Consider the following 27,423-nt stretch of genomic DNA (forward strand, 5'->3'; position numbering starts at 1 on the left):
GGGGTACCAACGTCTGAGAGTGCTTCATGTACTTTGATACATTCAGGTGACGGCAGTGTACTCAGCAGGTGGTGCGTTCAAAAACAAAGCTGCGTCCATTAAGCGAAAACACTGGAAAGCGCATCCTCCATTAGTGAAAAGACCTTACGTCAATTCTGAACTATGGAGCGCTCAAAACAGTGTCACGACAGTGAAGCTGACAGTAAACCGACTACGAACGAAAGTTCTATTAACGGACACTTGGTAAAAAAAGACAACCGGATCTTGGTAGGCCTATCTCAAGGGACGGGGACTGCCGGTGAGTCGAGTTCGCACACAGGGTCCTCAGTGGTAGAGGTCTGGAAGCATGAGCGCACCCGAAGTATGGAAGACAATGAGATGAACTTGCCTAGTCTTGCAGCTGCCTACACCACTATTCTCCGGGGGCTCGGGGAGGACCCGCAAAGACAGGGACTTCTAAAAACTCCGTGGAGAGCCGCGACAGCCATGCAGTTCTTCACCAAGGGCTACCAGGAGAAAATCAAAGGTGAGTCAGTCGGAATGCCCCTTTTCCCAAGTTGTCAACACTTTCCTATGTTGTAAAAAAAAAAGTGACATGGATAACCTTAAAACGAAACCTTTTAATTTACCTGAAATATAGACATTTAGATGTCATTTACTTAGGCTACTGAACTCCAATCAAGAAATCTGTTTTGAGAGGAGAAATATGTAATTTATTATGCTGTTATATATATATATATATATATACTGTACCAGTCAAAAGTTTGGACACACCTACTCATTCAAGGGTGTTTTTATTTTTTTACTATTTTATACATTGTAGAATAATAGTGAAGACATCAAAACTATGAAATAACACATGGAATCATGTAGTAACCAAAAAAGTCTTAAACAAATCAAAATATATTTTATATTTGAGATTCTACAAAGTGGCCATCCTTTGCCTTGATGACAGCTTTGCACACTCTTGGCATTCTCTCAACCAGCTTCACCTGGAATGAATTTTCCAACAGTTTTGAAGGAGTTCCCACATATGCTGAGCACTTGTTGGCTGCTTTTCCTTCACTCTGCGGTCCAATTCATCCCAAACCATCTCAATTGGGTTGTGATTGGATTGTGGAGGCCAGGTAATCTGATGCGGCACTCAATTACTCATCTTCTTGATCAAGTAGCCCTTACACAGCCTGGAAGTGTGTTGGGTTGTTGTCCTGTTGAAAAACAAATGAGAGTCCCACTAAGCGCAAACCAGATGGACAAAAACCCTTGAATGTGTAGGTGTGTCCAAACTTTTGACGGATACTGTATATATACACACTTCTTACATCCTTAGCCTATGGTCAGGTATTTCAGAAGATGCTTAGTTACACATTCAATTAACTTGATTGCTTTTTGTAAAACAATGTTCAGTATAAGAGCTACAGATTCTTGTTTAGAGATGTGCAGTACAACATTTGAAATCATTGGCACTGGAGACAGGCTTCACTCAAATGACCATAGTATGTGATTTAGAGCAGTTGAGTACAAAATAGTACATCAAGAAAGAAGGATTTACAGTCAATGTTCAGCGTACATTCATAGACAAGTAACCCTACAATAAGTATGTTGTTTCTAATATTCTCAGTTGATGCACTTTTCACTCATCTGTCTGAAATCCCTCTTTCTACACAATACTGCTATTTCTGTCCATCCTTATGAAACGGTTCACGTGCATATCCAGGCTCAACAAGTCCCCTGGTCATCCTTACCAGACTTTATTGGTTCTGTTCTCCACGGTTGGGACTGTTTTAGTGGTGGAGCTGGGGAGCTGCCCCTCGCAGTATTATTAACCCCTGCCCTCCCCCCACCAAAAACCCATCTGGAGTTGGTTTCGCGGGGAGCACTTTGAGGTTCTGTGTAATATGTTTGAGGAGACACACGGAGAATGTGTTAGTGACACTCGTCCTCCCTAGCTGAAAAACATGCAAAATAGATAACTTGAGAAGGCTTGGACCCTGTCTGGTCTATATGGATTCAATTCTCTTCCCCCCCTGTTTGAGGTGTTGTGGGAGTGTTATGGAAACGTGAGGGGCCAAACCAAACAGTAAATCCAGCAAAAAGTGAAGAGTCACGATGAGTCACGAATGTGTGTTCAGGAGCACTGAAGCAAGTGGTATTCTCTCCCTTTTTGGATTGGCTCTTGTTCTGCACCACCACTTTGTTTAAATGTGTAATGTCATTGAATTGAAGATTTTGAAGAGCTGAATAACTTCTGTGGCCAGTTTCACAAACCCAGATTAAGCCTGGATGAAAAACAAAGGGGAATCTCAAAGGAGAATCTTCATTCCAAGTGCTTTTTAGTCCAGGAATAGGTTTAATCAGATTGCGGAAAACCGCAATAGGTGTCATATTCGCCTTGTCACAGTGAGCCAGTGGATATATGGATATACACTACAAAAGTATGTGGACACCCCCTTCAAGTAAGTGGATTTGGCTATTTCACCCATACCTGTTGCTGACAGGTGTATGACATCGAGCACACAACCATGCGATCTCCATAAAGAAACATTGGCAGTAGAATGCCCTTACTGAAGAGCTGACTGCCACCTTTCCAACAAGTCAGGTTATCAAATTTCTTCCCTGCTAAATCTGCCATGGTCAACTGAAAGTGCTGTTATTGTGAAGTGTAAACTTCTAGGAGCAACAACGGCTCAGTCGCAAAGTGGTAGGCCACACAGGCTCACAGAACGGAACCTCAGAGTGCTGTAGCATGTAGAAATCGTCAGTCCACGGTTGCAACACTCACCACCGAGTTCCAAACTGCCTCTGGAAGCAGCGTCAGCACAATAACTGTTTGTCGGGAGCTTCATGAAATGGGTTGAGCAGTGGAGACGTGTTCTCTGGAGTGATGAATCACACTTCACCATTTGGCAGTCCGACGGACAAATCTGGGTTTGGCGGATGCCAGGAGAAGGCTACCTGCCCCAATGCGTAGTGCCAACTGTAACATTTGGTGGAGGAGGAATAATGGTCTGGGGCTGTTTTTCATGGTTCGGGCTAGGCCCCTTAGTTTCTGTGATGGGAAATATTAATGCCACAGCATACAATGACATTCTAGACAATTCTGTGCTTCCAACTTTGTGGCAGTTTGAGTAAGGCCCTTTCCTGTTTCAGCATTGCAATGCCCCCATGCACAAAGTGAGGTCCATACAGAAATGGTTTGTCGAGATCGGTGTGGAAGAACTTGACTGGCCTGCACACAGCCCTGACCTCAACCCCATCGAACACCTTTGGGTTGAATTGGAACGCCGACGGCGAGCCAGACCCAATCACCCAACATCAGTGCCCGACCTCACTAATGTTCTTGTGGCTGAATGAAAGCAAGTCCTCGCACCAATGTTCCAACATCTAGTGGAAAGCCTTCCCAGAAGAGTGGAGGCTGTTATAGCAGCAAAGGGGGGACCAACTCCATATTAATGCCCATGATTTTGGAATGACATGTTCGACGAGCAGGTGTCCACATACGTTTGTGTATTTGTGAGTGTGAGACTGTGTGGTTGCTTGCACATGCCATGTGTGTTTCGTGTGTGTGTGCATGTGTGTGTCTGTTTGTGTGAGCAAATAAGTAACTAGTTTTATGAGTGCCCAGGGCGTACAGGATGTCAGTGTGAATAATCCAGGGCTGAACTGGTAGGTCTTACTTTATAGGGTCTTCTAACTCCAACAGTGGACAGTCTCTCTCACCCACACACACACACACACTTCGTTTCTACACATTCTCACTTAGTCACAGAATTTCCACTAAAATCCCTCGATGCTGACCCAGACTTTGTCATTTCTGTGTGCTAATAAAAATAATGACTCGTGTTTGTTGCGCAAGACGGCGTGTGTTTAAAAAAAGGGTTCGTAGTGGAATGGAAGTCTAGCCCTATGAGGCTCATTGTCCTTATTATTTTAATATAGTGCATTATAAAATTTAGTTCATAGGGCATTATGACTAGGCTGTATAATTCATAATCTAGTTGATTATTAATTGCTTATCTAGATGCTTATGAGCAGTTAATAGCACCTATGTCATGCATTATTATATTTATATTTAGCATATAATGCATTATGAAGATGGTTCATGTTACTTCTCGTTTATGCATTATGCTGTGTGCTTATTATGCATTAGAAAGAAGGTATTCATAGGAAGAGAAACATGAATGGCATATGTATAATGCTATCAACACATGAGATTCCAAGAAAAACCTGAATGGCATATCCTTCATAGCTGCATTTGAAGGCAGTAAGCAATATGCATATGTCACGTTTGAGCGAATCACTTTTGTCAAGTCCATCGTTGGTCACCGCCTTTCAAAGTGTTGCTTTATAGGTATAAAATTGTCAGACTTGCAGTTTTTGGATGAAGTCTCCTTCGAGTTGGTGCGGTTGCTTCTCACCAAGTGCACCATGCAGCCATCACCTGCATTGTGGGATGCACTATGTGTCAACCAATCATTAAGGTGCTTCTTTCTCATTTAGGTGTTGATGCGAAGGGGCAGGGGGAGGACAGCACTGCTACAGGGGATTGAGAGAAAGGTAGTGAGGGAGGAAGGGAGAGAGAAGAGAGAAAAAGGGAGAGGGGGATAGAGAAAGCAGGTTGGCCACCAGCGCTCTCAACCCCTCTGCTTGACATCCTAACAATTTGTAATGTAGCCATAGTGACTGTGTGGTTTTTGTCTGAGATGAGTTGATGCTGATTTGATTTCCTGTTCTTTTGCTGTGGCCCTGTCACGTGTGTGTGGTGGGGGTGTTTGTAGAGAACCAGACTGGTGAGGGGCAACTGCTCTCTGAACATCTGCTGCCCTCAGGTTGGTGAGATGAACTGGGGACGGTGCTCAATTCATCAGTAGAGCTTTACCGGGAAAAACAAATACCGGGCTGGGAGAGAGACATTTGGAGTACTGCTTGAGTGGAGAAACCCAAACAGTAGCACTGTTCCTTTAAGCACGGTCAAATATTATCATCAATGGACAGATAACAATGTTCTTAGTGACCTCATTCTAACCTACTGAATGTCTCAGAGAGCAGTGAATCTATGAAAGGCCGTTACCTCCTACTCTTCAACTTCACTTGTCAATAAAGAAATCATAATATTCTAACAGTGATGTGAAATCAGCATTTGTTCATTTAGTCTTTTAACCAGTCTAGTGAAACTGCACTTGATATTCTAATAATTCTTATCCTATACATCAGCCATACTCAACTGATGGACCGTGGTCCAGATCCGGACCCAGAGCAGGGTCAATACAGACTGCGGGTCCCAAAATAATAATAATAAAATAAAAAAATGTTTAAAAAAATATATATATATATTTGTTTTATTAGGAATTCAGTCAAATCTCATTTAATTTGTCACATGCGCCGAATACAACGGGTGTAGACTTTACTATGAAATGCTTGCTTACGAGCCCTTCCCATGGATGCAAAGCAAGGTTTTTCATTTCCTGGCAGCCTATCTACTGAGGTTGGGTTGGAGTGGGAGTGGTAGGTAAAGTCTCCATGGTAACATGGTGAGTGAGCAGACGGTCTGACTTGTTGCTTTAGGGTCCTGCCTTGTTGTGGTTTTGCAGTTTGTCTGTGATAATTATTATACAAAGAAAAATAGTAACACAAGGAATAAAGTACACAAGAATGAAGCTATATACAGGGAGTATCAGTACCAGATCAATGTATGAGGTATTTGAGGTAGATATGTACATGAAGGCAGGGTAAAGTGACTAGGCAGGATAGATAATAATAAATAAACTGAGTAGCAGTGTGTGTGTGGGGTATTTTGGGTGAGTGTCAGCGTGTGTGTGTATACACTGTATATAGTCTTGTGAGTGGGCATAGAAGCCCGCAAGATGGGGTCAAAATGCAGATAGTCCGGCTAACCATTTAATGAACTATTTAGCAGTCCTATGGCTATTTAGCAGTCTTATGGCTTGGGGGTAAAAGCTGTCTCGGCGCATGTTGGTCCAAGAGCCGATGCTACTGTCCGGGAAACAGTACCAGAGCAGAGTGAGCAGTCTGGTTTTGGTGGCTGGAGTCTTTGGCAATTTTTCGGGCCTTCTGACACCACCAGATATAGAGGTCCTTGGTGGCAGGGAGCTTGGCCCCCGTGATGTACTGGGTTGTCCGCAACACCCTCTGTAGTGCTTTGTGGTTGAGGGTGGTGAATTTGCCATACCAAGCATTGATTCAGCCAGTCAAGATGCTCTCGATGGTGCAGCTGTAGAACTTTTCTTTTAGCTTCCTGAGGGAAAAGACTGTGTGGGGGTGTGGACCATTTTTAAGTCCTTAGTGATGTGGACTTTCTCATAGTAAGTACCCCTGCTATACATTAAAATGTTATTAATTTAGCAGATGCTCTTATCCAGAGTGACAATCAGCATATAGGCCTACACATGCATTGTCTGACTTATCAAACACTAAGCCTATGGTGAAACTATTGTTGTTGTTAGTTTAACCAGTGATCTCATCGCCGTAGCGCCCAAACCGGCTGCTGCTTGTACAGACAAGTGGCAAAACAACAAGGCAGGACCCTAAAGCAACAAGTCAAACAGTCCACTCACTCAACCATGTTACCATGGAAACTTTACCTCCCATTCCAACCCAACCGCTGTAGATAGGCGGCCAGGAAATTAAAAACCTCCGTCAGGGAGAAGGGAGGGCGCATCGCCACAAACAGATAAAAACCCATGGATTTATTTGAACAATGATATGAGCTCCGCTAGGAGAGAAAATGAAATAAAATGACAAACAGGAAGAGCGGTAGGGCTATATGGGAGTCGAGATATAATTACAATGTTTGCCAGATAGAAACAGCAGGCTTATGGAATGGAGGTAGAGTGAATGATTAGGTTGCCGAGGGCTGTCTGGTCTCGTCTGTTGCGCGTCTTGTTAAGTGTCTCGGAGCTGTATGGCGTCGACTCGGTGGGCCTCGCACTCATCCGTCTCACTCTCTTTTTCTCTTTGCTTCCGCAGACGTGCTGAACGACGCAATCTTTGACGAGGACCACGACGAGATGGTGATCGTAAAGGACATTGACATGTTCTCCATGTGCGAGCACCACCTGGTGCCCATCTTTGGAAGGGTAACCTATTTGCTCCCCAGACCCACACCAGTCCACGATGCACAATCTCCAATTATGGGGAATCTCTTCTAGGTTCGATCCTGTAATAAATCAACACAATAAAAATGTTAAAGGTTTATACACATGTTTAACTCAGCGACTCAGACAATCTTGTTCACAACAAGGAGTAGGCCTACTTTCTATATTACCTTGGCTTGCATGGTTGATTTTTATACATTTTTGTGTGCGAGGTTGAAGTTGTAGGCCTAATTCTGTGGCTGAGGTGATGCCACAATTTGAAATAAAATTAGTAAGCTACTGTACTCTCACGCGTAATACCCCACTGCTAACCACCCCAAACAAGTGCCCCATGTAGAGACATCCTCAGGGGCACTGATAAGGCCTTTGTCCACTGAGCCTGTAATTGAGCCCAGTTGTGATTAAACTACTGGTAAGGAAAAATGGCCACTGGCACTGACCAAGGCGGCATTCCAAATGGCACCCTATTCCCTGTATAGTACACTGCTTGTACTATATTGGCAATAGGATGCCATTTGGAACGCATCCCAAATCAACTGAAATCCTGTCAGTGGGGATTCAAGTGAGACACGGTTGCCTTTGTAAATTCTCCTGTTTTGACATTTTAGTACTGTAGACCTAGCATCCTCCCCTCTATTCTCCCCTCATCTTACCCTGCAGGTGTTTGCCATTTAAGACCAAAGAGGGAGGCCATTGATCCTTTCATATCCTTTTCACGGTGCAAATGTGCCGTGATGATAGCGGTAGCAAGTGTTATGCACTCTCTCTCTCTCTGGACACATACACACACTGGTCGTTTTTGTCTTTGTGGTGTGTGTTTGTTTGTCAGCGGTTGGCTGTCAGAAGGCCACATTACTCGCGTCCACCTCATTCCCCCGCTGATGGCTCCCTGTTGTCATCACAAGTGCTAGTCGCCTCTTATCCACACTCTTATATATTTCCCCGCGCATCTATCTGAGCCGATCGCCGAGCGCTATAATGACTCACCGATTTCTGTGCGTCCAGTCAGTCATCTTTTAACGCTTTTAGTGTCTCTTATCACCTCACAACAAGGTGGTATTTGTTTTCGTTGAGGTATGCTGTTAGGCCTACTTTTACACCATATACCTTTGAAAAACCATGATGCCCATATCTGAACCCCACTTTTAATCAAACGTGAATCCCTTTTTTTTCAAAGTGAATTGCGTTTCTTATTTCTTATTTTTTATTTTATACACCCTGTTCAGAAATGCATTTTATCACAACCTAGCATAAAGAGAGGGAGAAAAGAGTAGGAGGGGAAATCCTTGCATTCATGCCCTTTCTCTCTGCCCGTTTCAGCACATTGCTGCTGACATTTGAGTGGAGGGTTGGTGGGGAATGGGTGGAGGGGGAATTCAGCCTTCCAGTTATACGCAGTAGCAGGCTCACCAGCTGGATGGGGAGGAGAGTCTAGAGCTCAATCCTCTTCGGGGCTTTCATCTGCTGCTTATTTATCCATGGTGCAGACGTGACTCCCTTACCTCCCCTTCACTTCTCCGATGGCCTTTAGATAAATGTTGCCTTTTGTCTTTGCTTCTTATGATTCATATCTTTCCCACGCAGCAGCCCATCAAGGTGGAATGGAAAGCAAATGTTCAGCTTCCCTTCATCACGTGATGAGAACTTGTTGAGAAGAAATGTGTTCGCTCACTGAGCTAATGCCTAGGCTTTAGCTCAGCGGGCTAACAGTCTTATTATACACAGAAGACATGGGGTGGAATCCATTGAGTCATATCCAGCCAACTTCAAACACTGAGATATACTGTACATTATCATGCCAGCTGGGTCTGTTTGGCAGTGCAGACTTTGGGACAACGTGATTTACTGTCTGTTGTTGTGAATATGGTATAATGCGGAACTTGGCCATCATTAATGGCAGAATTGGTCTCTCTTCTCTCGCCCAGGTCCATATAGGCTACCTCCCCAATAAGAGGGTTCTGGGCCTCAGCAAGCTGGCCAGGTAAGTGTATGGAAAGTGTAATGGTGTATTTGCTATTGTGATATGAAAAAAAATGTAATGGATGTCGCAAAAAGCTACTTAATTTTTCGATTGCAGTAAAAATTATTTTCAACAAAGGGGATAGTGTACTAAGACTTTCGACTTAACAGCCTTCTTCAGTGTGGATATCGTTAGCTATTGAAGTTATTGCCGGTATACCAGGGAAACGCACCAAGGTATGGAATTCCTATGACAAAAAATCCTAACAATAGGGTTGGATATTGGGAAATTGGAGGGATTGGGATTACCTAGACTCAATCCATGTGTGCAGTATCATGTACGAATATGTAATCTGTTCCTAGACGGTCCTTCAGGCAATACAGTACAATATGGTCACCTATTAGATAATAGGAACTACAACACGGTGATGAACTAAGAGGCTGACTCATGTTGTATCCCAGAGAGCTGGACCTGGGTTTAGTGGGTTACCTATACATTAGCTTCTACAGTGTAGCGTTCGTGTAGCATAGCGGTAGTGTTTGCTGTGAGCCTGTTCAGGTGGAGAGGCCACTCAGGGTGGAACCTTAAGCTGATTAGGAGTGTGTATGTGACGAGAGGATTCTGATCCCATCTGACCCCAATACCTGAGACTTAGCCCCTTTCACTAATACATACTCATACTTCCCTTCCCCACCCATGTGGCCATGGTGTCTATGCCACACGCAGCTACGCACATACGCTGATACACCAGTGCTCACCATACAAAACACAATACCAGCAATACTTTTATTTTTGAAAGAGTACATTTTATTTTGGAGAGTACACTTCAGGTAATGGCACTGGCATGTATAGCGGTAAACTGTTTTACGGGCTCCTGACCAAAAATATTGTGTTAATCTTAATTTTTTTTTGTACATAATGTTTCCGCCATTGTTTCCTATGACCGAGAATAGTTTCTGGACTTCAGAAATGTGATCACTAACCTCCGATTTGGATGAAGAATTCTACTTCAATGACCTACTGCTCAACCAGGACCAGGCCCTAATCCCAGACACTCGAAAGAGGAAAAGACGTTCCATATAGAGGCCGAAGTGGGGGCACTGATGAAACTACAGCAGAGTGAATAAACCACCCCTACCGTCTGTTCTATCTGCGAATCACTGTAGAACACACTAGACGAGCTCTGTTCAAAAATATCCTATCAACTGGACCTGAAGAACTGTGGCTGAACGAGGACACGGTTATTATAAAGCTAGCTAGTTTTTCTATGCATCGCCAAGACAGAACGGCAGTGTCTCGGAAACTCAAGGTTGGGGTGTGTGTGTCTTTTTTATTTTTTTCGTGATATCCAATTGAGATCCAATTACAATCTTGTCTCATCACTGCAACTCCCCAACGGTCCGTTAACAAAAGCTGGTTCGCGATATCTAATATTAAGGAGTTAGAATAACTCATGATAAGCTGTCGACCATACTATTTACAAAGAGTTTATTTATATTTTTCGTAGCTGTCTATTTACCACCACAAACCGATGCTAGCACTAAGACCGCACTCAACGAGCTATATAGGGCCATAAGTCAACACGAAAATGCTCATCCAGAGGCAGCGCTCCTAGTGGCCGGTTATTTTAATGTAGGAAAACTCAAATCCATTTTACGTAATTTCTACCATCATGTCACCTGTGCAACTAGAGGGGGAAAAAATAACTCCAGATCACCTTTACTCCACAAACAGAGACTCATACAAAACTCGCCTTCCATTTGACCATAACTCTATCATCCTGATTCCTGCTTACAAACAAAAACTCAAAGGGAGTACCAGTGACACGCTCAATTTGGAAGTGGTCCGATTAGGTGAATGCTAAGCTTCAGGACTGTTTTGCTTGCACAAACTGGAATATGTTCTGGGATTCATCCGATGGCATTGAGGAGAGCGCCACATCAGTCACTGGCTACATTAATAAGTGCATCGACGACGTCTCCACAATGACAATACGTACATACCCCCAACCAGAAGCCATGGATTTCAGGCAACATCCGCACTGAGCTAAAGGCTAGAGCTGCCGCTTCCAAGGAGTGGGACACTAACACGGACGCTTATAAGAAATCCCACTACGCCCACCGACCAACCATCAAACAGGCAAAGCGTCAATACACGACGACGATTCAATCCTACTATACCGGCACTGACACTCGTCTGATGTGGCAGGGCTTGCAAACTAGCACGGATTACTAAGGGAAACCCAGCCATGCGCTGCCCAATGACCCACGCCTACCAGACGAGCTAAATGTCTTCTATGCTCGCTTTGAGGCAAGCAACACTGAACCATGCGTGAGAGCACCACCTGTTACGGATGACTGTGATCACGCTCACCGCAACCGACATGAGTAAGACTTTTAAACAGGTTAACATTCTCAAGGCTGCAGACGGATTACCAGGATGCGTACTCGGAGCATGCACTGATCAGCTGGCAAGTGGCTAAACTGACATTTTCAACCTCTCCCTAACCCAGTCTGTAATACCGACATGTTTCAAGCAGACCACTATAGTGCCTGTGCCCAAGAAAGCCAAGGTAACCTGTCTAAATAACTATCGCCCCATAGCATAATCGCCCCATACCATTAAATACTTTGAAAGGCTGGTCATGGATAACATCAGCAAATTCATCCAAGACCAATTTCTGAAAATGTTAAATAGTGAAACATTAAAGTTCTGTCCTGCTCTGGGTAGATTGACTTCAATACAAAAACCTTAGGAGGCTCATGGTTCTCACTCCATTCCATAAACTTACACAGTAATTATGACAACTTCCGGAGGACGTTCTCCAACCTATCAGAGCTCTTGCAGCATGAACATGACATGTTGTCCAGCCTATCAAAGGATCAGAATCTAGTACTGAAAGCAACAGCTAGCTAGCACTGCAGTGCATAACATGTGTTGAGTAGTTGACACAAAGAGAAAGACAATAGTTGAAAGGTTTTGAACAAATTTAAGGAGAAGCGAGAGCAAGAGAGCTAGCTATATTTCGTTGTATTTTTCACTTAGATGCACTATGCAGAAATGTCTCTGCCTTTTCCTGGTTGCTAAAATTCTAATTAACACTTTACTTGACACCCAGAGTCATTTTTATTTTATTTAACCTTTTTTATTTAACTAGGCATGTCAGTTAAGAACAAATTCTTATTTACAATGACGGCCTACCCCGGTCAAACGGTTGACGCTGGGCCAATTGTGAGCTACCCTATGGGACTCCCGATCACAGCCAGTTGTGATACAGCCCGGGATCGAACCAGGGTCTGTAGTGACACCTCTAGCACTGCAATGCAGTGCCTTAGACCACTGCGCCACTCGGGAGTCATAACCATACCATAACAGCTGACAACTTGTCATAACCTGTCATAATATGGTCATGACCCATTTTTATCCCTGTTCTTACATTTTGCGTTATTGTATGGCTGGTTATGACGCCTACATAAATAACCCACATTTATTCAAATATTTTTTTCCCCTGCCAAGAAGTATCCTTTCGTTTCTTAAATCCTTTGTTATATTCAGCATTTTTTTTTTTTTAATAACTTGTAGAAAATACACTTTATGACACTGTCATGAAGCATTATGACCATCCTGTGTCACTTTACTGGGACTAAGATAATGCTTCTTGACAGTGTCATAAAATGTATTATGACCATCATCATTATAAGCCAGATAGGCCTATGACGTACATACCCTCTTTTTGACTGATATAAGGGTGTCTTGTCCTGCTGCTTAAATCTACTCCTGCATTCATCCCAGTCATCGGCAACAGAGCATTAGGGTACAGTAGGTGCATGTCTGACATCAATGTGTGCGCAATTGCAATTACTTTCGGTGTACGAAAGTAAAAGACACAACAAAAAACTTCAGAACGGGAAGCAATAGAAATGGCGCTCATAGAACAGCTCTACCCCTTCTTAGACTTGCTTTCAATGATAATTACAGATCTATACAGGGCAAAAATATAAATGCAACATGTAAAGTGTTGGTCCCATGTTTCATGAGCTGAAATAAACGATCCCCGAAATGTTCCATACGCACAAAAAGCTTTTTTCTCTCATTTTGTGCACAAATATGTTTACATCCCTGTTATCTCTACTTGGCCAAGATAATCCATCCACCTGACAGGTGTGGCATATCAAGAAGCTGATTAAACAGTGTGATAATGCTAAAATGTACTGTTTTGTCACACAACACAATGCCACAGATGTCTCAAGTTTTGAGGGAGTGTGCAATTGTCATGCTGACTGCAGGAATGTACATCAGAGCTGTTGCCAGATAATTACATGTTAATTTCTCTACCATAAGTCGCCTCAAACATAGTTTTAGAGAATTTGGCAGTACATCCAATGGGCCTCACAACCGTAGACCACGTGTAACCACGCCAGATCCGGTTTCACCTAAGGGATCGTCTGAGACCAGCCACCTGGTCAGCTGATGAAACTGTGGGTTTACACAAACTTTCAGAAACCGTCTCAGGGAAGGTAATCTGCGTGCTTGTCCTCACCAGCGTCTTGACCTGACTGAAGTTTAGCGTCGTAACCGACTTCAATGGGCACTGGCACGCTGGAGCAGTGTGCTCTTCACGGATGAATCCCAGTTTCAACTCTACCGGACAGATGGCAGATGTGGCGTCATGCGGGCGAGTGGTTTGCTGATGTCAATGCTGTGAACAGAGTGCCCCATGGTGGCGGTGGGGTTATGGTATGGGCAGGCATAAGCTACGGACAACGAACACAATTGCATTTTATCGATGGGAATTTGAATGCACAGAGAAACCGTGACGAGATCCTGAGTCTCATTGTCGTGCCATTCATCCGCCGCCATCTGTACACAATTCCTGGAAGCTAAAAATGTCCCATTTCTTCCATGGCCTGCATACTCACTAGACATGTCGACCATTGAGCATATTTTGGGATGCTCTGGATTGACGTGTACGACAGCGTGTTCCAGTTCCTGCCAATATCCAGCAACTTTGTATAGCCATTGAAGAGAAGTGGGACAACATTTCAAGGGACACAATCGACAGCCTGATCAACTCTATGTGAAGGAGATGTCGCGCTGCATGAGCCAAATGGTGGTCACACCAGATACTGACTGGTTTTCTCATCCACACCCCTACTTTATTTTTTAAGTATCTTTGACCAACTGATGCATATCTGTATTTACAGTCATGTGAAATCCATAGATTAGGGCCTAATAAATATATTTCAATTGACTGATTACCTTTTTATATGAACTAAGTAATTTAGCGTTAATATTTTTGTTCAGTGAATAACACACACTTCTATGTGAATTTGGTTGAGTCGCCCAAAAAGTTATATATTGCAGCTTTAATGTTACTTATTCAGCTATCTAGTTTCGCTTGCTCAAACAGAAAGGGATGCTATGTTAGCTAGCTGCCTATGACTATCCAACACTGGAACTCTTCCAAGTCGAGGTAAGTTTTTGGTGTTCTTAATTTATAGGAACCCGGGCTCGCCAGTGTAACTGCTTGCTGTACACTGTACTGCATGATTGTAGCGGGTTTACTAACACGTTAGTTCTAGTAGCTACAGTTAGTCGGAAGTTTACATACACCTTAGCTAAATACTTTTAAACTCAGTTTCACAATTCCCGACATTTAATCCCAGTAAAAATGCCCTATCTTAGGTCAATTAGGATCACCACTTTATTTTAAGAATGTGAAATGTCAGAATAATTGTAGAGATTTATTTCAGCTTTTATTTCTTTCATCACATTCCCAGTGGGTCAGAAGTTTACATACACTCAATTAGTATTTGGTAGCATTGCCTTTAAATTGTTTAATTTGGGTCAAATGTTTCGGGTAGCCTTCCACAAGCTTCCACAAGTTTGGGTGAATTTTGGCCCATTTTCTTCCTGACAGAGCTGGTGTAACGGAGTCAGGTTTGTAGGCCTCCTTGCTCGCATATACGCTTTTTCAGATCTGCCCACAAATCTTCTATGGGATTGAGGTCAGGGCTTTGTGATGGCCACTTCAATACCTTGACTTTGTTGTCCTTAAGCCATTTCACCACAACTTTGGAAGTATGCTTGGGGTCATTGTCCATTTGGAAGACCCATTTGCTACCAAGCTTTAACTTCCTGACTGATGTCTTGAGATACTGCCTCAATATATCCACTTAATTTTCCTCCTCATGATGCCATCTATTTTGTGGGGTGCACCAGCCACTCCTGCAGCAAAGCACCCCCACAACATGATGCTGCTACCCCAGTGCTTCACGGTTGGGATGGTGTTCTTCGGCTTGCAAACGTCCCCTTTTTCCTCAACACACCAAAGTATGTTCATCTCTAGAAGACAGAACACGTCTCCTTCCTGAGCGGTATGACGGCTGCGTGGTCCCATGGTGTTTATACTTGCGTACTATTGTTTGTACAGATGAACATGGTACCTTCAGGCGTTTGGAAATTGCTCCCAAGGATGAACCAGACTTGTGTTCTACAATTTATTTGTTGGCTGATTTCTTTTGATTTACCCTTGATGTCAAGCAAAGAGGCACTGAGTTTGAAGGTAGGCCTTGAAATACATCCACAGGTACACCTCCAATTGACTCATTATGTCAATCAGAAGCTTCTAAAGCCATGACATAATTTTCTGGAATTCTCCAAGCTGTTTAAAGGCACAGTCAACTTAGTGTATGTAAACTTCTGACCCACTGAAAAATTTGTTCTAATGACTCCAACCTAAGTGTATGTAAACTTCTGACTTAAACTGTATGTTGACTATGATGTTAGCTAATATGGTGAACTATTTAGCGGTTATGGCATGAAGGTTTGGCTTGGATTATTTAACATTTTTTGCCTGGTCACAGACTAGTGAATAGATGTGAGAAGGAATTATACGACGAGCAAAGTGATCATACTGTTTGTATGTGGCAGCTATTAAAGTAGACTATTAGGGGTGTATTCATTCTGCTAATTATTTTGAAAAACGTTTCTTAAAATAAAGCAAACGAAATGGGAATAAACACAACTGAATTTTCAACTGTTTGGACTAATGATTACACCCTAGATCAGCTAAATGCAGGTGAGTTTGTGCAAGGCATTATTGAATGTGTCGCTGTATGTCACCTTGATTACTAAAAGATTTTCTCTCGACCGGTGCACCTACGTTGTAAACTTTCATTTGTAAGCTAGGTTGTAGCAACCTCATGATGGGTATAGAGAAAATTCAAGTATCGTGTAGTAGCCTAAACCTATCGCTTTTACATTGAGCTGTGTGAATGGAATATGAATCAGTCATCCAATATGTTGTAATAGAAATAAGGCCAGGTAAAAAAAACTATTTTTAAAAAATTGTTAGGGCCTTAGCTTAGGTGTTACAGGTCCAAAAAATGGTCAGACTCCAGCCACACAAGCCACAGACTGTTCTTTCGCCTCCCGCATGGCAAGCGTTACCAATGCACCAAGTCTGGAACCAACAGGACCCTGAACCGTTTCTTCCCCCAAGCCATAAGACTTCTAAACAAGACTGCTAAATAGCTAAACAAATGGCTCCCTGGACTGCCTACATTGGCCCTTTTTTTGCACGAACTCTCTTTTGCACTTTATTCCATTCCAGGCATTACAATGAGCCCATCCTATAGTTCCCCCCACCAGCCTCCACTGACTCACACATACTGACACCCAAACACATACACTACCGTTCAAAGGTTTGGGGTCACTTAGAAATGTCCTTGTTTGTTAAAGAAAATTAAAAAATGTTTGCCCATTAAAATAACATCAAATTGATCAGAAATACAGTGTAGACATGGTTAATGTTGTAAATGACTATTGTAGCTGGAAACGGCTGGTTTTTAATGGGATATCTACATAGGCGTACAGAGGCCCATTATCAGCAACCATCACACCTGTGTTCCAATGGCACGTTGTGTTAGCTAATCCAAGTTTATAATTTTAAAAGGCTAATTGATCACTAGAAAACCCTTTTGCAATTATCTTAGCACAGCTGAAAACTGTTGTTCTGATTAAAGAAGCAATAAAACTGGCCTTTTAGATTAGTTGAGTATCTGGAGCATCAGCATTTGTGGGTTCGATTTACAGGCTCAAAATGACCAGAAACAAAGAACTTTCTTCTGAAACTCGTCAGTCTATTCTTGTTCTGAGAAATGAAGGCTATTCTATACGAGGAATTGCCAAGAAACTGAAGATGTGTACTACTCCCTTCACAAAACAGTGCAAACTGGCTCTAACCAGAATAGAATGAGGAGTGGGAGGCCCCGGTGCACAATTGAGCAGGAGGACAAGTACATTAGTGTGTCTGGTTTGAGAAACATACGCCTCACAAGTCCTCAACTGGCAGCTTCATTAAATAGTACCTGCAAAACACCAGTCTCAACGTCAACAATGAAGAGGCGACTCCGGGATGCTGGCCTTTTGCACATTCACCCTCTGAATGGCATACAGACATACATACATACATACATACACAATCCATGTCTCAAGGTTTAAAAATCCTTCTTTAACCTGTCTCCTCCCCTTCATCTGTACTGTTTGAAGTAGATTTAACAAGTGACATCAATAAGGGATCATAGCTTTCACCTGGTCAGTCTGGAATGGAAATATTACATTTTCCTAATGTTTTGTACACTCAGTGTATAGCCATGTTATTTTTATTCGTTATTCACTGTATTTATTCCTCGTGTGACTCTATTTTTATAAAAAATATCTTTAACTCTGCATTGTTGGATATGGACCTGCAAGAAAGCATTTCACTGTTAGTCAAACATTTTGTCAACGAAGCATGTGACGTATACAATTTTATTCGATTTTTATAAGAATTGAGCTCTGAAAGGCGTTGCACCCAAAACCTCCAAAATGTGCTTCATTGAGATGGATGCAACAGTTTTATGCCTTCATATCGATGCATCCGCCCATTTGAAAGTCTTCGTAATCCTCTTGTTCTGTGGCATTTTGCTGAGCCAAGTGATGGAACTGCAGGGATAGGAGAGGTCATGTTTGTAAAAGAGCATTGGGTCAAAGGGGAAGGGATGTCAGGCTATGATGAGGCTGGCGTGATCCACTTCTCTGCTACTCAGATTGACTCACTGGAGGTTGGAACTTGCAACTGGTTGTCAGTGTGACTGCCACAGAATACCACACACTCCCCTAGAAAAGCACCAGAATTTGATCTCTCAGCAGGAAATTAAAACTTGTAGTCTATTGAATGTTTAAAAAGGCTTCTAAAGTTTGTAATTTCTACTTTAAAATGTTTAAATTATATTGCACATTTCCTGCTGTAGTAAACTGGCTAAAATTAAGTTCCTACATCTGTATGCACAGTGGCTTCAGAAAGTATTCACACCCCTTGACTTATTCCACATTTTGTTGTTACAGCCTGAATTTAACATTTATTACATTTAGTAAAAAATAAAATAAATACAAAATTACATGAATTAAAAATGAAAAGCTGAAATGTCTTGAGTCAACTATTTAACCCCTTTGTTTGGGCAAGCCTAAATAAGTTCAGGAGTAAAAATGTGCTTAACAAGTCACATTTTTAAAACCTTTTGTTTAACTAGGCAAGTCAGTTAAGAACAAATTCTTATTTACAATGACGGCGTACCCCGGCCAAACCCAGACGACACTGGGCCAATTGTCCGCCACCCTATGGGACTCCCAATCACGGCCGGATGTGATACAGCCGATACATAATACATTGCTAGGATTGATGCTGTGTGAAATAATAGTGTTTATCATGATTTTTGAATAACTACCTCATCTCTGTTCCCCACACATACAATTATCTGTAAGGTTCCTCAGTTGATCAGTGAATTTCAAACACACATTTAATCTAAAAGACCAGGGAGGTTTTCCAATGCTTCACAAATAAGGGCACCTATTGGTAGATATAAATAATTAATAGCAGACATTGAATATCCCTTTGAGCATGGTGATGTTATCAATTACACTTTGGATGGGGTATCAATTACACCCAGTCACTACAAAGACACATGCGTCTTTCCTAACTCCGTTGCCATAGAGGAAGATAGCTGTGTAACAGTATTGCTTCCGTTCCTCTCCTCGCCCCTACCTGGGCTCGAACCAGGGACCCTCTGCACACATCAACAACAGACACCCATTGTTACCTAATTGCGCCACAAAAGCCACGGCCCTTGCATAGCAAGGGGAACAACTACTTCAAGGTCTCAGCAAGTGACGTCACCGATTTGAACCGCTACTAGCGCGCACCCCGCTAACTAGCTAGCCATTTCACACTGGTTTACAACCGCTCAGGGATTTCACCATGAGGCCAATGGCGACTTTAGAACAGTTACAGCGTTTTAATGGCTGTGATGGGAGAACTGAGGATGTATCAACAACAATGTAGTTACTCCACAATGCTAACCTAATTGACAATGACAAGAAAGAAGCCTGGACATAATATAAATATTCCAAAACGTGTCCTGTTTGCAACAAGGCACTAAAGAAATACTGCAAAAAAATTGGCAAAGCAATTAACTTTTTGTCCTGAATACAAAGTGTTATGTTTGGTGCAAATCCAATATAACACATTACTGAGTTCTACTCTCCATATTTTCAAGCATAGTGGTGGTTGCATCATGTTATGCGTATGCTTGTAATCTTTAAGGACTAGGGAGTTGTTCAGGATAAAAAAGAAACGGAATGGAGCTAAGCACAGGCTAAAACCTGGTTTTGTCTGCTTTCCACCAAACACTGGGAGATGAATTAATCTTTCAGCAGGACAATAACTTAAAACACAAGGCCAAACCTACAGTGGAATTGCTTACCAAGAAGATGGTGAACGTTACGTAGTGGCCAAATTAGTTTTGAATTAAATCTATGACAAAATCTGAAAAATGGTTGTCTATCAATGATTAACAACCAATGTGACAGAGCTTGAATAATTTTGAAAAGGATAATGGGCAAATGTTGCACAATCCAGGTGTGGGAAGTTCTTAGGCATAAAGACACAGCTGTAATCACTGCCAAAGGTGCCTCTACAAAGTATTGACTCAGGGTTGTGAATACTTATGAGATATTTCTGTATGTCATTTCTAATACATTTGTGGGAAAAAATCTACAAACATGTTTTCACTTTGTCATTATGGGGTATTGTCTGTGTGTAGATGGTTGAGGGGGAAAACATTTATTTATCCATTTTGAATTCAGGCTGTAACACAACATGTGGAATAAGTCAATGAATACTTTCTGAAGGAACTGTATGTTGACTTGGGGATTATTTAAACCAAAGACTCATTGCAGAATGTACACAATAAAAATAGCACTTTTTTTACCCAATATTCATATCAAATCACAACATTTATTATGGGTCCTGAAGAAACAATGTAGCAGATAAATTCCTATTACTGATAGATGCATCCAAAGATTTCCCAAAGTTATTGTGTATGCAAAAATTCTTTATAATCAATGCTGTGTTGGATTTGATTGAGTCTGTTCTTTTAAACACACAAATTACAACAGCTCTTAGCAACTTCACCCTGTCCAAACCAATACAAATCAACCTATATGACTGACACTGTAAAATGTGACCTCTGTTGTGAAGAGCTCTCATGTCTCTTTCTAGTTTCCACTCTGTCCCTGAAGAATGTGTAATCCCTCTTTGACAATGTAAGCCTCTTTGCCTCACTGTAAATCTTACCACTTGGGTGTTCTCATGTAATGAAAGTTTTTTTCCCCAATGCCTTTTCCCCTAATCTCTCCCCAGGATTGTTGAAATCTACAGCCGTCGACTGCAAGGTATTTCCAGACATATAACAATCAATTTATACTTTCGAGAGTTGATGGACAATAAAGTGAACTGCACCTAGAGTTTTTATTCTGTCTCAAAGACAATATTTGTGTATTTTTTTTTTTAGGACTTAATCAAAGTTGCACTTTGTCATTTGTGTATACTTACACTGTAATTACCACAGTAACAATTTATTAATTGCATTAAAATTCAAATCGTGCATTATTTCTATTCCCACATTGTCCTTTTTCGAGATGGTCAGTTGGTTGACAGCCTGGTAAGTTTTGTTACTTAGAACAAACGGTAACCTGCCATGAACCTGCCATGTCATGGTCGATCATGTCAGATATCATGTTTGACTTTGCTCTCTGACTTGGACCGTGTTTATCTGTCTGTTCTCTTTCAGTTCAAGAGCGGTTGACCAAACAAATCGCCGTGGCGATCACTGAAGCTCTGCAGCCTGCCGGGGTGGGCGTCGTCATTGAGGCAACGTATGTCTCTTTCTCCTTTTTCCCTCACCGACTGATATTAAGAGCCCCATACAAACAGACATTAAAGATGCACTATGGAAAAATGTGGCTTGAATGTTAGCTGTATGGTGTATACACATTCATATTAACAAATCCTTCGTTTTAGGAAAACAATATGCCCTTTCTCTTCCCAAAGAGGTAGTTTCTGGGCAATATCTGTCCATTTAAGGTGACCCTATTTGGTTCAAGTCTATCCACAGAGGAAAAAGTACCTTATTGCCAATGCAATAATGTCAGTCAAAACACAAACACACACAAATGAAACCAAATATATTGTGCAAGGTCATATCTGGACAATCTTCAATGGGTCACTAACAGGACATTTCTCATACACCCACATCTAATAACTACAGCTGCAAGAAAAAGTATGTTAACCCTTTAAAATTACCTGGATTTCTGCATAAATTGATTATCAAATTTGATCTGATCTAAGTCACAATAGACCAACAGTGTGCTTAAACTAATAGCACACACATTATTGTATTTTTCTTGTCTATATTGAATACATCATTTAAACATGCACAGTGTAGGTTGGAAAAAGTATGTAAACCCCTAGGCTAATAACTTCTCCAAAAGCTAATTGGAGTCAGGAGTCGGCTAACCTGGAGTCCAATCAATGAGATGAGATTGGAGATGTTGGTTAGAGCTGCTTTGTCCTATAAAAAACACTGACAAAATTTGAGTTTGCTATTCACAGGAAGCGTTGCCTGATGTGAACCATGCCTTGAACAAAAGATCTCAGAAGACCTAAGATTTAGAATTGTTGACTTGCATAATGCTAGAAAGCGTTACAAAAGTATCTCTAAAAGCCTTGATGTTCATCAGTCCATGGTAAGACAAATTGTCTAAAAATTGAGAAAGTTCAGCACTGTTGCTACTCTCCCTAGGAGTGGCCATTCTGAAAAGATGACTGCAAATGTAAATGTAAGAGCAGCGCAGAATGCTCAATGTGGTTAAGAAGATTCCTAGAGTATCAGCTAAAGACTTACAGAAATCTCTGGAACATGCTAACATCTCTGTTTTTTTTTTTTTTTTTTTTTTTTTTATAAATTTTCTCCCCTTTTCTCCCCAATTTTTCGTGGTATCCAATCGCTAGTAATTACTATCTTGTCTCATCGCTACAACTCCCGTACGGGCTCGGGAGAGACGAAGGTCGAAAGTCATGCGTCCTCCGAAGCACAACCCAACCAGCCGCACTGCTTCTTAACACAGCGCGCCTCCAACCCGGAAGCCAGCCGCACCAATGTGTCGGAGGAAACACCGTGCACCCGCCCCCCTCAGTTAGCGCGCACTGCGCCCGGCCCGCCACAGGAGTCGCTGGAGCGCGATGAGACAAGGATATCCCTACCGGCCAAACCCTCCCTAACCCGGACGACGCTAAGCCAATTGTGCGTCGCCCCACGGACCTCCCGGTCGCGGCCGGCTGCGACAGAGCCTGGGCGCGAACCCAGACTCTGGTGGCGCAGCATAGCACTGCGATGCAGTGCCCTAGACCACTGCGCCACCCGGGAGGCCACGCTAACATCTCTGTTGACGAGTCTCCGATACGTAAAACACTAAACAATGGTGTTAATGGGAGGACACCACGGAAGAAGCCACAGCTGTCAAAAAATTGCTGCACATCTGAAGTTTGCAAAAGTGCATCTGGATGTTCCACAGCGCTACTGGCAAAATTCTCTGTGGACAGATTAAACTACAGTTGCATTGTTTGGAAGGAACAGACAACACTGTGTTGAGAAAATCCAGGTATTTCCAAAGGGTTCACATACTTTTTCTTGCCACTGTATAACACCAATGTATAATGATGCATTTTGTCTCCTCCATTCTTCCTGCATAGTCACATGTGCATGGTGATGAGGGGGGTGCAGAAGATGAACAGCAAGACTGTGACCAGCACCATGCTGGGGGTGTTCCGGGAGGACCCCAAGACACGGGATGAGTTCCTCACCCTCATCAGGAGCTGAGAGGGACGAGCGGTCCACAAACCTGCTGCACAGCCCAACTCGGATCCACTCTCCCTGTCGCCTGGTTGGAGCAGCAGCCGGCACACAGCAATTTCTGTACAAAGCCTAGAGTCCGGGCTTGGTGGGTGTGTGTGCGTTATGTGTGTGCGTTTTATTCCATCCCTCCACCCCCTTCCAAATCATCACATGGTCACATGACATAGCCGTGTATGTACATGACAGTCTTACTTAATGCTGTCTGCCAGGTGGCAGGCTTAACCTAAAAAAATACTGGCTCAATGATTAGTGTTTTATGGTTGCTTAATTTTGTCCTTTATTTTTTTATTCAGTTTTAATCAGATTGAACTACCAATTACAGTAGAGATACACCTACACCTACAACATCCTAATATTCGAAACAATTTATCAATCTTGTTTTTTACTTTTATCCTGATATATTTTTACAATATATTTTTATCCATGTAAGCTAGGACCATAGGGTTTAATTCAAAAACGGACATATTTGTAAAGCTGAAGCATTATAGATTCCGCGATATAAATTAAGGTAATTTTGCGTTTGAGCCGACATACACTGAGTGTAAAAAAACTACTTAAAGAACTGCTTTTTCCATGACAGACTGACCCGGTGAATCCAGTTAAGATATGATCCCTTATCGATGTCACTTGTTAAATCTACTTCAATCAGTGTAGGTGAAGGGGAGAAGACCGGTTAAATAATTATTTTTAAGCCTTGAGACAATTGTGAATGTGTGTCATTCAGACAGTGAATGGGCAAGACAAGATTTAAGTGCCTTTGAACAGGGTATGGCAGTAGGTGCCAGGCACACCGGTTTTGTTGTGTCAAGAACGGAAACGCTGCTCGGCTTTTCACGCTCGACAGTTCCAAGAATGGTCCACCACCCAAAGGACATCCAGACAACTTGACACAACTGTGGGAAGCATTGGCGTCAACATGGGCCAGCATCCCTGTGGAACGCTTTCGACACCTTGTAGAGTCCACGCCCTGACGAATTAAGGCTGTTCTGAGGGAGGGGGGTTAGGGTTAGGGTTAGGGTAGTCTGTATTGTCATTGTTTTTAAAAACCTGCCCTGGGACTGCGGTTGTAAATGAGCCGGTTGGCTAGAACCGGCACTTTTACAGAAACATTGATTAATGTGCACTGTCCCTGTAAAAATAAACTCAAACTCAATAGGAAGGTGTTCTTAATGTTTTTTTACACTCATTTTATGCAGCGTTTACCGTGAATGCCATCTCCGCTAAAGCAGGAACATTGCCTTTAAATTTCAATTCACGGATTACTATAATCGTATGTATTTAACCTTGCCTTGAGCCAAACCTATTCAAGTGTGGTAAGTGCCCTTTTCGCATGGCATCATATTCCCGCTCAAGCCAAATGCTTCAAACCCATTTGTCAAACAATTAACACTTAGGTCTATCTATCAGCCTATCAGAAGGATCAGTCCCCATCTACTGTACTTGTCATTAACTAATACACAAAGGGGGAGCAACATACACTCATACAAATTTGGTAGCTACTGCTCCAGTTAATTGTATACTGCACCCTTCAACTTCAGGAAACCAACAATGATGGGTTACTGAACATGTTAACTGGAGTTCAAATGATGTGATGTAATGTTGCTGTTAGTTTTGATTGTTGTATTTGTCTGTGACCAAAGTTTCCAAAAGGTGCAGTTACAATGACTAGATGGTAACTGGATAGTGCAATGAAGGAGGATTTAGATGGCACTAAACGGTGTCCATAATAGGACAAGCCGGTCAGGAGTTGTTGTCAGGAGGCTGGCCTAATATGGACACCGTACATACACTGTACATTATTCGTCACACTATTGTAGGTATCACAATAGTGAAAAAGGTACGGATTGACAAATGTGGCTTTCTCTGTATCCCCCAAGTGTGCATTTCAGAATTCAGTTAGGGTCTCTATTGGGCACCACTAGCTTCGTATATGTAAGTTGTGTAGGTCTGTATGCGTTTTTAATTTTTGTGTGTAATCTACAAGTGTATTTTCAAAAATTGTTGTGGGCCAGCCCAGTATATATTCCGCTGACCTCTATCTTGAGCAGCCTTACTTTTTTTTGGGAGGAGAATGGAGAATTCACTTCCAACCGATGAATTCGAAGAGACTAGAGGTAGGAGTCTCACCTCTTGGTAAAGGAGCACATCAACTCTGTTAACCTTCTATTGTCAAATCTGAATATATCTATGTATGTCAGTGTATAAATGTTTCAGATTTCTTTTAAACGTTTTAAATGTCAAAATATGCTGCACTTGAGTACAGTACAATCCTCTTTGCAATGTCACGTATACTGTATGTTTGATATTTAACATGTTATGTAGGCTCTTCTCTCTTCAGCCGGGATATTAAAATATAGTAACATTTGAAAAATTTTCAGTAGCTAGGTATCCATCCAATTGGCGAAAGATTTTTATGTGGATATTCAAAAATCACAGCAGAGATGTTTCCAAGAAATTGACTTGTTGTAGATAAAAAGCTGTGTGTGATGACCGTGCACATGAAAATAACTTTGGCGTTTAAATTACCATGTACCATTGCATTTGTAACTCTACGGATGGTTTTGTCACAAACTGTTGCGTTAATAACAAATGTGCGCTATCTGGTTTTGGCGCATGCTCCAGTGATGCCAATTCAGCAATTTTGTTGCTTGATTTAGCAACTTTTCAGACTACCCTGGCAACTTTTTTTTCAAATAGCACCTAGCAACACATTTAGCTACTTTTAAAAATGTATTTGGAACTTTTAGCAACTTTTGAAAAGTGACTCAAACGCTAAAATGCACGCATTTTCCCTCTAAATGACACAAAAAACGATTTTCTCTGTCACACACTTAGTCACAACACACATGACTGGCTGCAAAAGTGTGTTGTGAGTGACGTCAGCAGCAGACGCTCAGCTCGTGCACAGGCAGCAGCAATTTCAGCAAATTGCAAATCATTGTTGGCTGACTGCAGCAGCAGTAGTACGGATTCGACGAGCCAACCCCAATTAATATAGTTGGTCACGAATGTTTGATCTTGAACAGAACTTACAACATAAATCAACATGTCTCAATCAAAATTGTACAGCCAGAAGTACAGAAAATAGTGGGAGAATGTAACTGAACAAATGTCAAATCATATTTTTTTCCGAGATGGCCAGGCAATTTGAGTAACGTTATTGTGTATTCTACGTAATGACGCAGTTTTACGTTATCACGCAATGACATCACGTCATTTAACAACAAATCAACCTGCCTCTAGCAATTTACCCTGTAAATGAGTTGGCAACACTGGCATGCTCTCCAGTCTAGAACAGTTCGCTGACAACGTGGACAGGGTAGGTTATATGATGCAATATGGATAAGAGCAATAGCATTTTTATTTGTTAATTGGCAGACAAGTTTTGTTCATGTAGCCAGCATTCAAATAAAACTCTTGATGGGCATGTGCATGAAGCTCATCACCGTCCATCACTTAACCGTCATGAAAGTTCATCAAAATGATTTAATCTGCCTATAAACGCTAATGTTTTTCCATGTCGTAGTACAACAGATGTCATCGCATGACTCTCAAATTTACTTCGATATGGTTTATTAAAATCAATATTTGCACATAAAGGCTTTCCACCGCATTTGTCGCATAATTATTTTTTACCGACAAAAATTTTCCCACCATGAACAAATTTTCGACATTTCTACCGATACTTTCCATCACACCTATTGTGATTTATTTTCATACAGTATGACTTTACTCTCAAACTGTCGATGGAAACGTTGCGATAAATAGGAATAGTAGCAAGCGGTATAGTTGTACATTTATTGGAAATATATAATACTCTGAAATGGGTAGGTTTTAACCAATCTGATTTGGCCATTGGGGTTGTATATGTCAGGGGTGGGAGAAGGTGCGTGCTATATAGTCAGACAGCTCCTACATTGTCTCTGTGGCCTTTTTTAGGAGGACCTGTTCTTTGGGCTCCTTCACCACTGTCATTTAGGTTACACTTCTTACTGTGGTCATTTGAAAGTTTTAAATAAAGAAAATTAAATATGTATGTAAGAACTATGAA

At 41.9% G+C, this 27,423-nt stretch overlaps 1 protein-coding gene across 1 annotated transcript; it reads left to right on the forward strand.

The window, feature by feature from the left end:
- Positions 1 to 27,423, forward strand: LOC139553142 (GTP cyclohydrolase 1-like). The gene is made up of 6 exons (XM_071365106.1): positions 1 to 526; positions 6,988 to 7,097; positions 9,041 to 9,096; positions 20,819 to 20,850; positions 21,249 to 21,333; positions 23,210 to 27,423. The coding sequence occupies exons 1-6, from the start codon at positions 163 to 165 to the stop codon at positions 23,334 to 23,336; spliced, it is 774 nt and encodes a 257-aa protein (XP_071221207.1). The 5' UTR covers positions 1 to 162; the 3' UTR covers positions 23,337 to 27,423.

This window comes from Salvelinus alpinus, chromosome 25 (assembly GCF_045679555.1).
Source record: "Salvelinus alpinus chromosome 25, SLU_Salpinus.1, whole genome shotgun sequence".
NCBI classification, from domain to species: domain Eukaryota; kingdom Metazoa; phylum Chordata; class Actinopteri; order Salmoniformes; family Salmonidae; genus Salvelinus; species Salvelinus alpinus.

Coding starts and splice junctions, on each gene's coding strand:
- LOC139553142 (XM_071365106.1), top strand. CDS start 163: ATGGAGCGCTCAAAACAGTGTCACGACAGTGAAGCTGACAGTAAACCG. Junction 9,097..20,818: donor GGCCTCAGCAAGCTGGCCAG/GTAAGTGTATGG, acceptor ATCTCTCCCCAG/GATTGTTGAAATCTACAGCC. Junction 20,851..21,248: donor CTACAGCCGTCGACTGCAAG/GTATTTCCAGAC, acceptor GTTCTCTTTCAG/TTCAAGAGCGGTTGACCAAA.